Below are 16,161 nucleotides of genomic sequence, written 5' to 3' on the forward strand. Positions count from 1 at the left end.
AAAAAAATGGTAATTCATTTCGCCGTTGTGTGCTAATAGGAAAAAAGCACATGTAAAAGAAAAGTCAAAATATGCGAACATCCACAGTTCGCAGTTCGTAGTTAGTAGCTCATGTGCTTTATTGAGAAAAATGAAAATTTTAAATCGGTTTATTAGGTCCTGAAAAAATTTAAAAACAAAACAGTGTTACCTTGATGGTGGATGGATGGATGATGGAAGAATATCATAATACTGGGAAAATAATAAATCAAAATAAATGGTTTGTGTATTAAAAATAACTAATCGAGTGCACAAACCATTTCTGTCGGTAAGTTAGTTTCCGAATATTTCATAAATTTTGGTATGAGTTTGCAAACCAACCAGGGTACAAAAACTTATCCTAAGAAAAAGATAATACTGGCAATCGAAAATTATTAATTTTTATCGTTTCTTTTACTGTCTGGTTTTTGGGGTTAGTTCAAATGATGGATTAAGGATTTTCTAAATAGAATTTGTTTAGGAAATTGGCCTTGAATTTCCCTATGGATATGTCTTATGTTAGAGGGACCAGAATGAAAAACAAAGTTTCTGATGAAAAGAAAAAGTAGCGCCATGATCTGTGTCATGTAGACATGTATGTACATAGATATATTATATAAACGTTGGTAGGGAGGTATTAACCCAATTTAATGATAATTTTTTAAGATTTAAAGTGGATTGTGGCATTTAACAGCCTTAAGTTCAGCGTGGGAAAATTGATTTTGGGAAAACCGATTAATTTTCGATTTTCATATCAAGATATAGATGGCAAAACCGGGAAGTGTATGCGTACTAAACATTAATTTTTCCCAAAGTTTTGCTAACTTGTTAAAAGGAAGAAAATTGAGACTAACTACAGAAAGCTTGTGGCAAATATGTATATAATTAATTTTGAATAACTTGAATTAGAGACAAAATTTGGTAGGGATAATTTCCGCAAGGGTGCTAGAATTTTTATATTGAAAAAAGACAAATTAAGAAACAAATTTTAGAGAAAATTTATTAAAAATGCGGCTCCCTTTCAGAAAGTTTGAGTTTTCGAAATTTGACTAAATGGAAACTACTGTTATTTTTGGTCTTCAAAACAAAATTTAAAAAAAAAACACCTTACTCGATTCTGGTTAAAAACGTAATTTTCAAGTTTGAACTCAATTGACCTAAAGGATGAAGATAGATAAACAGTCAGACGGAGGGCGTCACAGGACCAAATTTTTTCGTAATGTCATGTTTGGTTAAAATCTTGATTTCGAAATTTCTTACTAATGCAATACTTGTCACATAATTCCTATTAGAAGCAAGTCAAATCGCTAGACGTGCTATTTTCTTTATTAATGAAAAATGTACGTTCGGGATGTGCAATCGGACGTAGTTTTGTTAAGCATTGTATAACTTCCCACACAATTTTAAAACCGAAGTATAGAGTATTTATCAAACAAAATATGGCAGGTATTCGCAGCTCATTTTATTCAAATCAATAAACACATTTTTTGAATTCAGGAGACGGCAAACCAACACGCTATTCATCAAACACCAATATCAGTCCGATCAGAAAGTAACCGGGTATGCTCCAAAAAAACAAAATCTGGCCTTATATTTTGAAACTATGTCTTTCCCAAAATGCAAAAAAAATCTAAAAAACTTTTACTTGCATGACAAAAAATGGTGATTTAAAGTTCCTTCTGCGTTCCCTGGATTATTAAACTGTTTTGAACTTTTTTCTGTGCGGTTTTTTTAAAAAATGAAATTAATAATAGAAACCGAAGAAATTTTAACTTTTAATTTTTTTTTAATTTTAATTTTAAATACTCAAAGCTAATATTAGAGCTAAATTAGCTGCTACAACGCCGTAGATGATGGCCCCAAAAAGCAGCTATTTGCGTATTAAATATAGGGTCCGCCAAATAAACTTTTTTTTAAAACAGGGTGCAGAACATCAAGAGTAGCTTTGGCTGTGTGGCACGTAGCGCCATCTTGTTGAAGCCAAATGTTTCCTTCTATTCACCTTTTAGGAACAAAAGTTCGTTCAACATGGCCCGATAACAATCGCCATTGACTGTAACTGCCACTTCTTGCTCATTTTCAAAAAATGACCCAATTATACCGAACAGTGACTCGTTATGGGTGTATCGGCTTTTCAATGCATGCGTGTGGCTTTCCTTTACCTCCTTTGCGACAATTTATCTTGTTTACATATCCGCCAAGATCAAAATGAGCATCATCGAAAAAGATGATATTTTCGGCAAAATCAGCATTTTCTCTAAGCGTTGTTTCCAGCGTTGTTTAAGCATATACACAACCATATTTGCTCAGCGGAAGGATAAAACTAATTATCTGTTAAATCAGACATGATGTAAGTGTTGTCATTGACGAAATAAGCACTAGTTAAAAAAAACGTTAGATGGCTGACCCCATAGAAGAACACGTATCATAGACTGGACTTGAGATAAATGGAATAGAATATTCTAAACAAATCTTGTTGATTTGTGAAAATCGACTGAAGAATGGTGAAGTTATTAGACATTGTTGATTGTTGATTGTATATTAAAGTTGATCATTTTTACATTGATTAAGGTCCAAAAAGAGCAAAAACTAATTTAACTAAGAATTCAAATTTGAAACAATAATTCAAGCTAATCCTACTTATTTATTATTTTATTTGCACACTCGGGTACGTACTTTTTTCTTAACTCAATTAAAACTTATAAAAATTTTAAAATTTTTGGAAAATATCAGTTTATTATCTAAGAGGAGAAGAAATCATTCCACAATGAAAAATAATCTACGTTTCTACAATGGGATACTCCTTGTGTACCTTAACTGTCAGACCTTCCACTTATGAAGTTAAAAGAGGTAACACTCACATTCAAGCATTTTGAGAACATATATATACGATTTTTTTGTTTTAAGATATTCGACTTGAAGTCTAATTTTATTAAACTACTAAATAAAAAGGTAAAGCAACCTTTAAAATGTCAAAGTATCACCTATATTTTGCCCAATAAGCGTTATAAATAATTTTTTGTGTCTACATAGAACAAATTAAATTGTGTGTCGTATGTTGAACATAACCTTTAAATATTAGTTTTAAAAGCTTTTGGACAAACATATATTTTTGGAAAATACAAAAACCAACCATGTGACATTTGAATGGTCTCCAACTTAAAATTATATTTTTATTTCTATAATCATCATATTTAAATGAATCAGCTTCAACAGCTGGTGGTAAGATAAACTAAACATTGACGCAAAGCATCAGCTGCTAATAATGGCACCGTCGACAACGACGACAAACGGCAAAAAAGGGATGCACAGAAGCACATCTCATTCTACTACTTAGCCATAATAATATTTTGAATTAATTCAAATCATCTTCGTGAGTTGTCCTTAATTTGAAAAACAACAGGAACACCAACAAAAACAAAACATATCTAACCTTTTTTTCTACATACTCACCGAAGGCAAACCAGTTCCTCGTCTTCTTCTTCTCCCTCGTTGTCGTCATTCATTTTGTGTTTAAGTCCTTTGTTTAGAATTCTTATATTTATATAAATTATAGTCGTCTCCCAACCACCAACCACAACCCAGGACCAATTCGAACTCCCACACAGCCACTGGGAAAAATAGTTTTGTTTTTAGAAATATCCTTGCTTCCTTTTTCTTTCTTCTATATTCACTTGATCCCTTGCCACTAATTGAAAACTTTCAACCTTTTAATTGATGCCATAGGGTGTGTTGGTCTGTCGCATTCACTCTCTTCCATATATAGAATATGGAATTAAGCACATATGACACTGCATTGCAGGACACACACTCATTGATTATACTCGCTCCAAAGCACAGCTGGAACTGGAATCGAATCCTTCTTGATGTTTGTTGATGGCCATCATAGTTCCATGCTGGGCAAAACAATAATTATTATAAAGCCATCGCATATCTATTTACAATTCGACAACAAAATTATTACGCTCGTCCTTTGGGTGTTGCACATTATTCTATTATCCTGCGTCAGCATAAGACAATTCCTTCCAAAGTATCTACAGCTATAGCTACACTCTTGAGTGAAACTGTATGCTTATTTTTTGTCTTGTCTATATGTTCAACCAGCACTATTGGCGCCCTATCATTGTGGGCTGTTGACTCCTTGGCAAAAAACGCAGGATATCCTTCTTTGGTCCTTATTTATACGACGACGAGTGGGCTCTAGTACGGACCGGGTGTTGGGACAACTATGAAGTCGCAATGGCAGGAAATATAAATTTCATTTGGAATTGCATATTTGCGGTGAATGGAGCATAGTGTAGTGTAGTGTAGTGTAGAGTAGCAAAGTGGACTCACAGGACACAGGACAATGACAAGGAAAAGCAAGTATATTCTGTAAAAACAAAACAAATAAAAGAATAGGAAAATAAAAAAATACAAAAACAGAGAAATATAACCAAAAATAGGAGGAAGAAGCAAAGGAGTAAAAAATAAAACGATTCTGGGAAAAGAATAAAGAAGTGTGGACAGCAGCATTTGTAATGCAGCAATTTCATTGTCCTGAATTGAATACAGTGTATACTGTAGAAAAGGAGCTAGGGAGGTTGTGTGTGTAAAAGGGAATGGATCCTTGCAGAAATGGTTATGATTTATTATCGTATACATCCACAATATGTGATGATGATGAGGACGATGATGATGATGATGACTTGGCATATTACCTACGTATGCTAACTAAATTGAGAAGAAAGGAAGAAATAAATGATTCTGTTGTGTACATTGGACAGCTTTCCTCCATCCATATGTAATATAGTGAATCCTTATGGCTTTATGGTACTTGAGTATGAGGACTCTTTTTTAATGGGTGAAATGGAGTGTCCTCCTCTAAGGACTTTATTAGTTTATTTTCAGAAACTCTCTATGGAGCTAGGAACAGCTGCAAATATTTGAATGAAATAATTAAAAATTCACAAAGTATAGCAAACTTGACAGTTCTACACACTACATTGCCGACAAGAGAGTGTATATCATATTTTTACACCGACCAACAATAATAAATATGTCAATTTCTTAGTTATTTTCTATAGTTTATGTCCTCAAAATGGAATTTGGTTTGAGATGTAGATTAAATTATATGCAAACAAGAAGTTCTATTGGAATTCTGAGAAGAGATTGAATAATGGTTTGAGAATTAAGTGATGATTTATATGACAAGTCTGAATTGTAATTTCACCCATAAATCATAAAGTTCATATAAAAGTATATCTTTATCTTTTGTGTAGTGTCGATTTTGAAATCACAAGGTGATGGGAAAAAGGAGTCTTTTTGATTTCACACTCAAGGCCCCACTTAGAGGTGGAGAAACTTTTTTCCCACCTAAATGTGTTGTTAGATAATTAAATTGTTCACATAATTTCATAGAAATCATTATTTGTCCTTTTGTTTATTTGAATACAATCTTCTTTTTCTATATTCAACATAAAACTTCCCATCACTGTACATCGTACATACAAACCCATTACTTTATTAAAGGTTTATTAAAAAAGACACACCTATAACCTTATTTTATATACCATTAAATTCCCTCAAGGACTTCATAAACATAATTCTGTTAATATATTAATGGGTGTATCTTACCTGTTGCCCCATTTACTTAAACATATAATTTTTGTTTTACTCGCTCTGTCTATTATTTAAAAAGGGAAGGTATTGGTTTGGAATTAAAAAAGGAGTTAAGGCTTGATTTGCATTAAATTCTTATGGGAAATTGAAGATGGCTTTCATTTTAGAAAGACACTCTAAGGAAAATGGATTTACTAGCTTTTTTATTTGTATTAAATCATGCCTTAATAAATTGTTTTTTAGTACTTTTGTTACATAGATGCCCACTTAGTAAATTACCTCAGAAAACGAGTTTTAAGGCTTTATCCTTAATAAATTTCTGGTTTTAATAGTAATCCGTAAATATATTTAACTAAACCCATTTTTTTGTTTAGAAAAAAAAACATAGAAATTTTCAAAACTATTCGAAGATTAACTTATGCTAAATTTAAAGCTATTAAATTATTCAAGGGGAGTTATTTGCTTACTTGTCATTAAGGTAACAAACTAACAAAACAAAATATGTAAAACATTGAAAAAATTATTTAAAATAGTCATGGAAGAAAAACTGAGCATATCACCTGCAGAAGACGAAGTTAAAGGTTTTATCTTGAATGTATTTCCGGCTCCCATAGATATCTTTTAAATTATTTAACTAAATTCATTTTGTGGATCGTTATTTGCTGATGAAAAATAAACATAGAAAACATAGAAACGATTACGAACTATTAAAGGGCAAATTGTAGGCCATTCAATAATTCAAGGTAAGTGATGCTTTGACATTAAGTAAAAAAAAAGTTAAATAGTGCACACAAAAAAACATAGAAAACATAGAAAAATTAAATTAAAATGGTCACACCTAATTAACGACTTACTAATCAACTGCTAACTATTTGACGGGTGAATTTTGTTTTCCTAATTTGACACTTATAAATTGGAGATGAGGCATTTAGCAATGCTAAAAAGAATTGTGCCCTTATGTTAACGGGTAATTAATTTTTCGGTTTCGAAGTTAAATTCACTAAAACACACAACAAAAAATCATTTCTTAAGTGAATTTTAAATGAAGAAAATTTAGACTTCGATATTAAATTGGAAAAACAATGTTATTTGCAACAAATAGTTAGTTACATATTTACATATTTTGGAACAATTTTTGGGCGGTATAGCCAGACTAATGTAGCGTCTAGAGTTGGGGGATCATTCTTGTAAGCCCTACAGTGTCAAATCGCATGATCTTGGTATCCAATTGATGTTGCCAACAAGTAAAATCAAGTGAACAGGAAACTTCTAGCACAATTATGCTATAGTTGATAATTTTGTTGATTGTTGCCAATTATTGTTAAAACTACATATCGTTTAACCATAGGGCGACACAAAATCGGCTATCAATCGATCATACGGGGAAACCGATAAATTCGGATCATCAGCAATACTTGAACTTGCAGAGCATAAGAACCGCAAAATTTAACCGATTGTTCGTCTTACTTACTTACTTAAGGTGTTGCTACAGTCCGGGCCGACCTGGGCCTCAACCACCATGCGTCTCCAGCTAACTCGGTTCCTAGCTAGCTGTCTCCAGTTTCCCACGACAAGTTGGTTGAGGTCTTCACCCACCTGCTTGCGAAAACTGAGTCATGGTCTTCCTCTACTGATCCACCACTCGGGATTGGATTCGAAGCCCTTCCAGGTTTTGAGCGTTGAGTTCCATTCGCTCTTCATGATCCAGCCATCTTAATCATTGGACTGAAATTTTGTTAACCAGGTTATTGTTGCCGTACCGCCCGTGCAGTTTGTCGTTGAATCTCCCCCTCCATTTCCCATCTATGCAGATGGGACCAAAAATCACCCGCAGAATTTTTCTCTCGTAGCATCCTAACCAGCTCTTATCTTTCTTTGACAGGGTCCAGCACTCAGCGCCATAAATGAAAACTGGGATGATGAGTCTCTTACAGATGAGTTGGTGCATGCTCCCTACCGGGTCATCGCCTGCTTCTTTAAATAATTCTTAAGCGAAATTTACGAACCTCATTCCTGTAGTGACATCCCTCTATCTCCTTAATCGCGCGCTTCTCGTGTTCTCTTCTTATCCATCTAGAACTCCTTCAGAGGTTACTATAGACTCGATCGCAAAAAGACATAGCAGTCTCTTACGATTGTGGCCGTCTAACGTCGAATCTTCTCACGGTACTTCCTTGTTTTGGCTTGGATTGGTATACCGTAGTCGTATACCTTGGCTACAACGAGGTAGTGGTCCGAGACAAAGTTGGCCTCTCGAAATGTTCGGATATCCTGTATACTGGAGAAGTGTCGTGCGTCGATCGCATTGTGTTCAATCTGGTTTAAAGTTGAGTGGTCAGGATATTTCCATGTCCCCTTGTGGATATTAAAATGTGTGAACTGCGAACTAACTACCAGAACGTCTCGCCCGCCGCAAAATCGATTAGCCTTAATCGGTTGTAGGATGTGGTGTCGTGGAGGCTGTATCTCCCGATTGTACCACCAAAGAAGTCTTCCCTTCCTAGCTTGGCGTTAAAATCTCGGAAGATAATTTTAATGTCATAGCCAGGCAATGCTGTCCAAAAGCTCGAAGAATATGTCTTTGGTGTCTTCATCTTTCTCCTCTGTTAGGGCATTCGCGCATATTAGGCTTATGTTGCCATATTTAGCCTTGATGCGGAATGTCGTGATGCACTCGCTCACTCTGTTGAAACTCAAGACTTTTTCCCTGCGTCTAGTTGCAACAACAAATCCACACCTAAATAGACGCTGTCTTTGTTCTCGGTAGCAGTTGCCGTAGTATTCATCGAAGTCTTTTAGTTTGCGTTTGCCCGGTCAATCCGATCGCATTTCTTGGATGGTAATATCTGCCTTGCAGTAGTTTGGGGCTTCCGCTAATTATTCGGCTGCACGTGGTCTGTTAAGGGACCTAACATTCCACGTTCAGATCCGAAGTTCTTTGTAATTACTTCGTTTGCTTGGGTTGTCAACAGTGAATCCGTCCGTATCCGAGGCTTGTTGGTGCTTCGCAACTAATGTATTTTTACGTGGTCAGGAAGTCACCCCGACGGCAAAACTTCCAACCTGGAGAGCCAGATCCTTAGTATAACTTCAAAGACGGGGAGCCGGATAAACCGTTCATTATAGGCCTGGGCTCCAAATAAGTCGTAGAAGCCCTATAAAGTGTTTACTAGGTAGTTCTACCTTTCTTGAACTGTAGACGCCAACGTTGATTCCATCCAGAGAATTCATCCGATGCCGTCTGAATAAAGAGAGGTGCCTTATTGGAAACACCTCTCCCCCCTCTCTCGTTTGCTGCCCCCAAGAACATTCCACTGGGGTTAGAACCCAATCTCCAGTTGAGGTACTAGGCACCCGATGTTCACCGCGAGGAGGTGAGAATAGGAGTTGATAAACAGGGGTGGATTTTGAGAAAAACCTGTGGACGCTTGTGTCCTCTTGAATGCACATGTCTACCATTTGAACATTGTTAGTCTATTTCATCAATAAAGACAACCATAATCATGCCGTGAAGCGTTGGGAATAGTGGCTTCGTTTGAATTACCACTTTTGTAGAAAATTTTGGTTAATTGTAACCTGTTATTCGATTGCTAAGAAATCCATTACTAATTGGACCAATTTGATGACACTTCAAATGATAGCTGAGTTTGACAGGTGTCAAATGCCTGCGTTAACATCCAAAATCAATAACCCCAAATATATTTCTTCCAAAAACTACAAAATATCTTCAATGTTTGTGATTTTTCTTAATACAAACGTCTTCACAGTTAACCCAAGCTACTGTCTTAAATCAATAATGTGGATAAGAAAACAATTTTAAAAAACAATACAAAACTATACGATTAACAATAAAATAGAAAAACAATATCGTTTTTTCAATCCTTAAAAAACTACAAAAGCCAATAAAAAAATATAGAACAAAACACGCTTTTCGATTTTGTTTTCAATTCACCACACAGAATAAAAGATGTCAGGATTAAAATTAAATACATAATATATACGAGTATTGAAAGTTCGTGGTTTTTAGAAAGTTATGTACGTATATTCATCTATACGTGCTCGAGAAATACACAGTAAGGATTTCCTTCCCTTCAATTTTATTATTGCTAATAAAGAAGACATTGAATTCGAAAACAAGTGAACCAAGAAGGATGGAATGGAATTATTCCACATCGCTTGTAAAGTTGCAATTCTAAAAGATTTATTTTTTATTTTTATGTTTTTGGTCAGTCCTTTCCTTGTATAACGACGACGCTCGTTGTCCTTATACGAGTTTAAGCTCATGCAACATTTTTAAAATACTGAATATTTGTATGTATCCAAAACGATTGTTTTTTAAATTGTTTTTTGTATTCTTTTTATTGTTCGACTGTGATCTTCAAAATCATGTTAAATTTGTATTGCATGACTTTTCTTTGGAAAAAGCTCACGAAATTAGGAGATGGAAATTTATTTTTGAGTTAAATATTCGTGCTTGGATGGGACTGATTTTGTTGGGTGAAGGGGTGAAGGCTGATATGTTTTATCCACTAGACTGATATTGAATTTCTCTTTGAGTTGTATATCATCAAAAATGAATGTCACATTAAAAAATGATGAATTAATAAAACGTCTGACAAGTCCTTTTTTTTTTTGGTTTTAACTGGAAAATCATTCTTACTCTAAAATGTGAGACTTTGTCAAGCAGAAAATGATTGTTTTATTATTCAACAGTCTATGATGTTTCAATATTTGAGTTTTTCTAAAATAAAATATTTTTATTATTTTCGGAGAACACATAAAATCTTATCATTACTTGGATTGAAGCAAGCAAGCGAAAGGGAACTGTCAGAGTTTCCTGCAATTCTGAGAAATCCAATTTTAAGGACTAAAAAATCATCAAAGCCATTTATGTTTCCCATTCTAAGAGAAGGTACAAGTGAGCTATGATATCCTTTTTGTCAGAGTTCTAAGGATGTTTTTTAAGGTATTGTTTTATAAAGGTTTATTTTTCATTTAACTTTTGAAACATGTGTTTTATTTAAAAGAAACAAATTAAGAAGTCAATGCGCTGCGTATTATGTTTAAAGGTTATGTTTTTTTTAATTTTTAAATAGTTAAACAGTATTTTACTTCAGTAGCCTTGAGCATGAAAATCAAGTACGTAATTTGAAAACAATATTTAAAATTCAAGCACTTGTTTTACCTTTTCTTATAATCCAAAACAAATAATAAAGTTACTAAAGGTATACTTACCAGCATGATGTGGAGAAAGTCTCTCTCTACTAATTGATAATAATTACAATGAAAGCAAATTACCCGATTTAGGATATTTGTCTTTAATTACTTATTCACTATGTATTCTCCTAATGAAATTATTATTATTAGGTACTCGTAGCTACTGGCATTTTATTTATGGTTTTCGAAATAATACCTGATAATCCCTTATGCATAATTAATTGTAGGTTAGGTGTTTCAGTAAATATAAATAGTATTAGGTACCATAATTATTACTTTATTGGTTGGGTTTATAAATAAGTTTTGTAGAAATCGGAATTAAGTTCAAGAGTCAAAAGATTAGTTTAGTTTAGGGATCCTAGAATCAACATGTTAATGGTTGAAGTGCATGTAAGTCAAATTTATCAAAGCTTTAAAATTCAAATTTTGTATACGAACAAATGTTGTCAAAAGAAAGAGAATTTTCTGTAGACTATGCAATTGCACCAATCCCGGAGGCAATTTTTACCAGCTGTCTTTACCTGCTCCATGTTCCCTCGGCATGGAGAGAAGTTAAAGTTGTTTTTATACCCAAAGCAGGTAAATGCTCGCAAATCAATCCTAAAGATCTACGACCTATAAGTCTATCATCATTCCTTCTTAAGATCTTGGAAAAATAAAGATTGATTGTTTTCCATTTCAGTGTGAGTATTGATACAAGACTTCTGTCTTCGTCCCAACATGCCTACTTTAAAGGTTAATCGGTGGAAACATCATAAAGAGTTCACTATGGTTGCTTTCCTTGACATCAAAGGTGCCTTTAACAACGTCGACACATCTGCATTAACATCTACACTAACATCTCTAAACGTAGAAAGTTCGTTAGGGGAGTTATTTCTTTTGATGCTGACTAGCAAAATAATTAAATCAAACGATTCGTTAGTAGAGGGACACCAAAAGCTGGTGTTCTATCCCCTCTCCTCTGGAACCTAATGGTGAATGAAATCCTAACTAGTCTGGACGACTTAGCTACAGCAGTCTCAGGAAAGCATCTAAACCCCTTAAAGGAACTCTTACAAAATGCGTTCGAAAGACTAACACTTTGGGCTGATCGGTGTGGACTGGGTGTTAACCCATACAAAACTGATTAAGTCTTTCGAGGAGATACAAAATTCTATTTGTCAATCCTAGCTATATTAAAGAAATCCTATTAAAATTCTCAGGCGGGGCTAAATACCTGGATATTTTTTTAGATACAAAACTAAATTGGAAACGCAACGTACAGGAACGAGTCAAAAAAGCTACTGTAGCTCTCTTTTTCTGCAAAAAAGCTATTGGTAGTAAATGGGGCGTACAACCCAGAATCTCGCATTGGCTATACACATCGGTAATCAAATTAAATAAAGTCCAATGTTCGGCTTGTCTATGTATAAGCGGATCGCTTAGCTCAACCCCATCTCCGGCACTGGACACCTTACTCTACCTTACACCTCTTGACATATTAAGGAAACAAATAGCTGCAAACTTTGCTATTCACCTCAAAGCTTCGTCGAAGTGGACTAACAACAACATTGGCCACTCCGTAATTCTTAGGTATTTAGAATCAATTCCAAAGCACATAGACTACCCCATCCCCCAACTGCAATTCGACAGAAATTTCAAGAACTCTATATCTCCCAGATCTTTTTGGGAGGATAGGACATTCGCTTTCCCAATCATTGTAGCGTGTTCCAGGCGGAAACTTTTGGCGATAAAAGAAGTCTTGTCGCTATAAATTCTCTGGACTCTGTTTGTACAAACTCTATAAAAGTCCAAAACTGTCATCATCTCTAATGGAGATGGCACAACAGTTTGATATTCACCTTTGCTGGGTGCCAGGCCATAGAGACATTCAAGGTAACTGTGATGATGAACTCGCCAGAAACGGTACAGTTTAGCCCATCCTTCCACGTTTGGCACATTCTGGCATACCAATCGCTACTTGTAAACTGTTGCTAATGCAAGACGCTATGAAGAAGGCAAACACGTGGTGATGGAACAACATCACCGCGTGTCAGGTCACAAAAAACATTTACATTTGGCCAACACTAGATTTAAAACGTTCAAGGTGCTTGCCATCTATAAGCAGATATAATAGAAAAGCAAGCCACACGACTAGGCATATTCTCAAATGACTTTGCAGAAGCTGTATGGACGAAGAAGAAACAATTCTTCATCTTTTCTGTACATGCCCTGCTCTAGCTCAAAAACGCTAGAATTACCTAGGAGAATTCTTCTTTAACGATTTAAATCATATCAGCATAATCAGACTCTCACTTTTCGTAAGGATTCCATTGAGCTTAGGAGGAAACCTTAAGGTTCATGTGGTATCACAATGGGCCATTAAAATGGCCTAGGTGTGAACGTTTCCATCATAGCCATCCACTTCAACCTAACCTATGCAATTGTAATTTTATCTATACTAATATAATGAAGTTGAAAAGTTTGTTTGTTTGTTTGTTTGCTTGTTTGTTTGAACGCGATAATCTCAGGAACTACTGGTCTGATTTAAAAAAATTCGTTCAGTATTTGATAGGCCATTTATTGACGAAACTCTCTTTTGAGAGCTTTCACTGACGTTAGTTGCGCTGTGGAGGCGGGTAAAATTTTGCTTGAATAATGTTCCCTTTTAATATTTCTAAAATTATAAATTTAGCTCTTAAATTTGTTCTAAAACAAAGCTGCTAATAACACCTCGGGTACAGCTAGTTGTTTATAAATTTATAATTTGTTAAAAAACTTAGTTTTTAATTATAACGAACATAATATGTCGATAGAGGGCACAAACTTTTTCTATCCACAAGTTGGTTTCACTATATTTCATGGTTTAAGGGATGATTCCAGGTTCGGCATATTTCATACCATAAACAAAAGCTCATATCAAGAAAGAATCAACACTGGTAAAAGAAGATTAAAGGTTTGATAATTCCCTATCCCGTTTGGAATTTGGGTTAATTCAAATTGTTTTTAAATATTTCATCAGCAAGAATGAATGTTGTAGCTGATTTCTTTTAAATCGGTGTTAGAATTCTCCTACGAGTATGTTTTAAATTAGACGAACCAGTGCTTTGAAATAAGAGTGTTTTTTTCTTAACCTACTTGTACTGTATTATTTCAATACTATCACATTCCAATAAAATATCTGTCAAAAAAAGTAATACCCTTTAACAGGGTTTTATTTCTTTAAAAGAAAATTGCGTGACCATTCCAAAATAAAAATTATTCTTCCGAAGACCCGAAGCACTTTATTGTGACCTTTTTCCTCCAATCATCAATTGAAACTTTCTATTTGAAGCAAAATTTAATCCTAGTTCAATTTTCTTTCAAAAAAAAAAGTTCAAATTTTGTCCTTAATTCATTGTTATATTTCTGTTTTATATTGTACAAGGATTATAAGGATGTTTTTCTTTTTTCTAATTCAAAGCTTATCGAATCTTCTTTTTTTCCACAAACAAAAATACAGATTATATTTCTATGCTTATAAAAACACAATTGGTTTTGTGTGGTTAATCAAAATATTGAGATATAAAATTCAAAATCTCAAAACCTTCCTCTTGAAAAAAAAAACAAGAAAAACTTTTACGATCTCTTTTCGAATAAAACCAATTAGAGGAGTTCTCATTCTTATTCTTCTTTTATAGAACTTAAGATACGATAATACGGTGTTAGAATTAACACCATTTTGAATTGTCGGTTCATTGATTTTGCTTTTAAAAGATTATCAAAATAGGAACTTTTCTCTGAGGGGTTGGGAAGATGTGTATGATGTATGTACATAATGATTTGATTGTTTGTTTCGAAAAATTTAATTTCAATCGAGAGGGTTTTTCTCATTACCTTTTTTTCAAGTAGGCTCAAAATTGATTGGAAACAAGATACATACAAATGTTCATATGTAGTTAAATTCTTAAAGTAAGCCTTAAATACTTTATGAACAGTTGATAGCTCCTTTTGAGCTGATTAAATGAAAATGAAGCAAATTTTCAGCATCCAAGATTTGTAAGAAAAAAAAAAAAAACACATGTGTCAATTTTATATCAAAGGAGAATTTATTACCTGACGAAACAAAAAATCTTAAAGTTGTTTCCCATAAAGGGCAAAAGATAAAGGAAAAGAACTTTCTCAGCAAAATGGACGTCACTTCCTTTTTTATTCCTATTTTTGAATATTCAAAGTAAATTTACAAAATCAATGAAATATAAAAGGAAAAAAATCTTAATGGAAAGATGAACTTTGTTTCTCCACACGTGCAATTTTAGATTAAATGTCAGATATTGACAACTGGAAAAATATAGTTTTTGAACTTTATGAGACTATTGAAGTTTAAGCTAAACTTTGATTACAAACAAAAAATAAAAAGAGGCCGTAATTCTCTATTGATGCCCTTAAAACATGTCAATTGATATTTTTCTTTTGAAATAAATCAAATTACCACTTAACTAACTTTGAAAATTATGCTTTTTATGTTTTTTTTGGAATTCTATAAATAGTATAGTAGATAATTCCCAAGAAAACCCATCGGCAGTAGCCAGATTTTTGTATTTAAAAATTGGTACAACTGAAAGTAGACATGTCAAAATAATAATAATAATAATAAACACAAATAGAAGAAAAAAAAAATCAAATGGGGTGGCGCAACAGTCCGTTGTGAACCAGGGCCTAGTGACTTACAACTCTCAACCATTCCTGTGTGCGAGTACTGTTGTCAGGAATGGAAGGGACCTACAATTTAAGGCCGAATCCGAACGGCTAATTTGAGAAAGCACTTTTTCATGACAAGAATTACTCTTGAAGGATTTGTCAATTCCTCGCAAGAGGCAGTACCCGCGAAAATTATTTTTTTAAATTATGGTGGCACAGGCAGGGATTGAACCCAAGACCTCTTGCATGACAGTCCAACGCACTTACCATCATGCTACGGGTACTACACAAATAGAAGAAAGTTTTGTGAAAAAAATTATATGTATATACACAAAAATCATATACTTACCTGTGCCCCGTGCCTCCAAAAAGAAAAAAAAAAGTTTTATATATATACTTAAAATTGGTACACTTATTCAGTGACCCCTGAAAAAAAAAATATACATATACTTACCTACCTACATATACCATACTTACCTGTGACCTCTAAAAGAATAAAATTTGTGTTTTATTATAATTTTATTTAAAGAAAAAAAACTGGAAAAGTTATTAAATTTAAATATAAAAAAGAAAAACAAAGAATAACATAAGAATAAATACTTACAAAAATTATTAAACCAAAACAAATAAATAAATAGATCCTTGGATAAACGATTAATTGCAGGT

General features: G+C 33.8%; 1 protein-coding gene across 2 annotated transcripts in view; it reads right to left on the reverse strand.

Moving 5' to 3' along the window:
• The window catches only part of LOC129946747 (adenylyl cyclase 78C), a 162,883-nt gene that overhangs the window by 121,763 nt on the left and 24,959 nt on the right, over window positions 1–16,161 (reverse strand). Inside the window, exon 2 of one of the 2 annotated variants that reach the window (XM_056057060.1) lies at window positions 3,472–4,390. The exons of the other annotated variant lie outside the window; for it this stretch is intronic. Within the exon in view, the coding sequence (XP_055913035.1) occupies window positions 3,472–3,524 (53 nt within the window). The 5' untranslated portion in view covers window positions 3,525–4,390. The remainder of the gene's footprint in view (window positions 1–3,471; window positions 4,391–16,161) is intronic. 2 annotated transcript variants of the gene reach the window in all.

Source organism: Eupeodes corollae, chromosome 2, assembly GCF_945859685.1.
Source record: "Eupeodes corollae chromosome 2, idEupCoro1.1, whole genome shotgun sequence".
Taxonomy (NCBI): domain Eukaryota; kingdom Metazoa; phylum Arthropoda; class Insecta; order Diptera; family Syrphidae; genus Eupeodes; species Eupeodes corollae.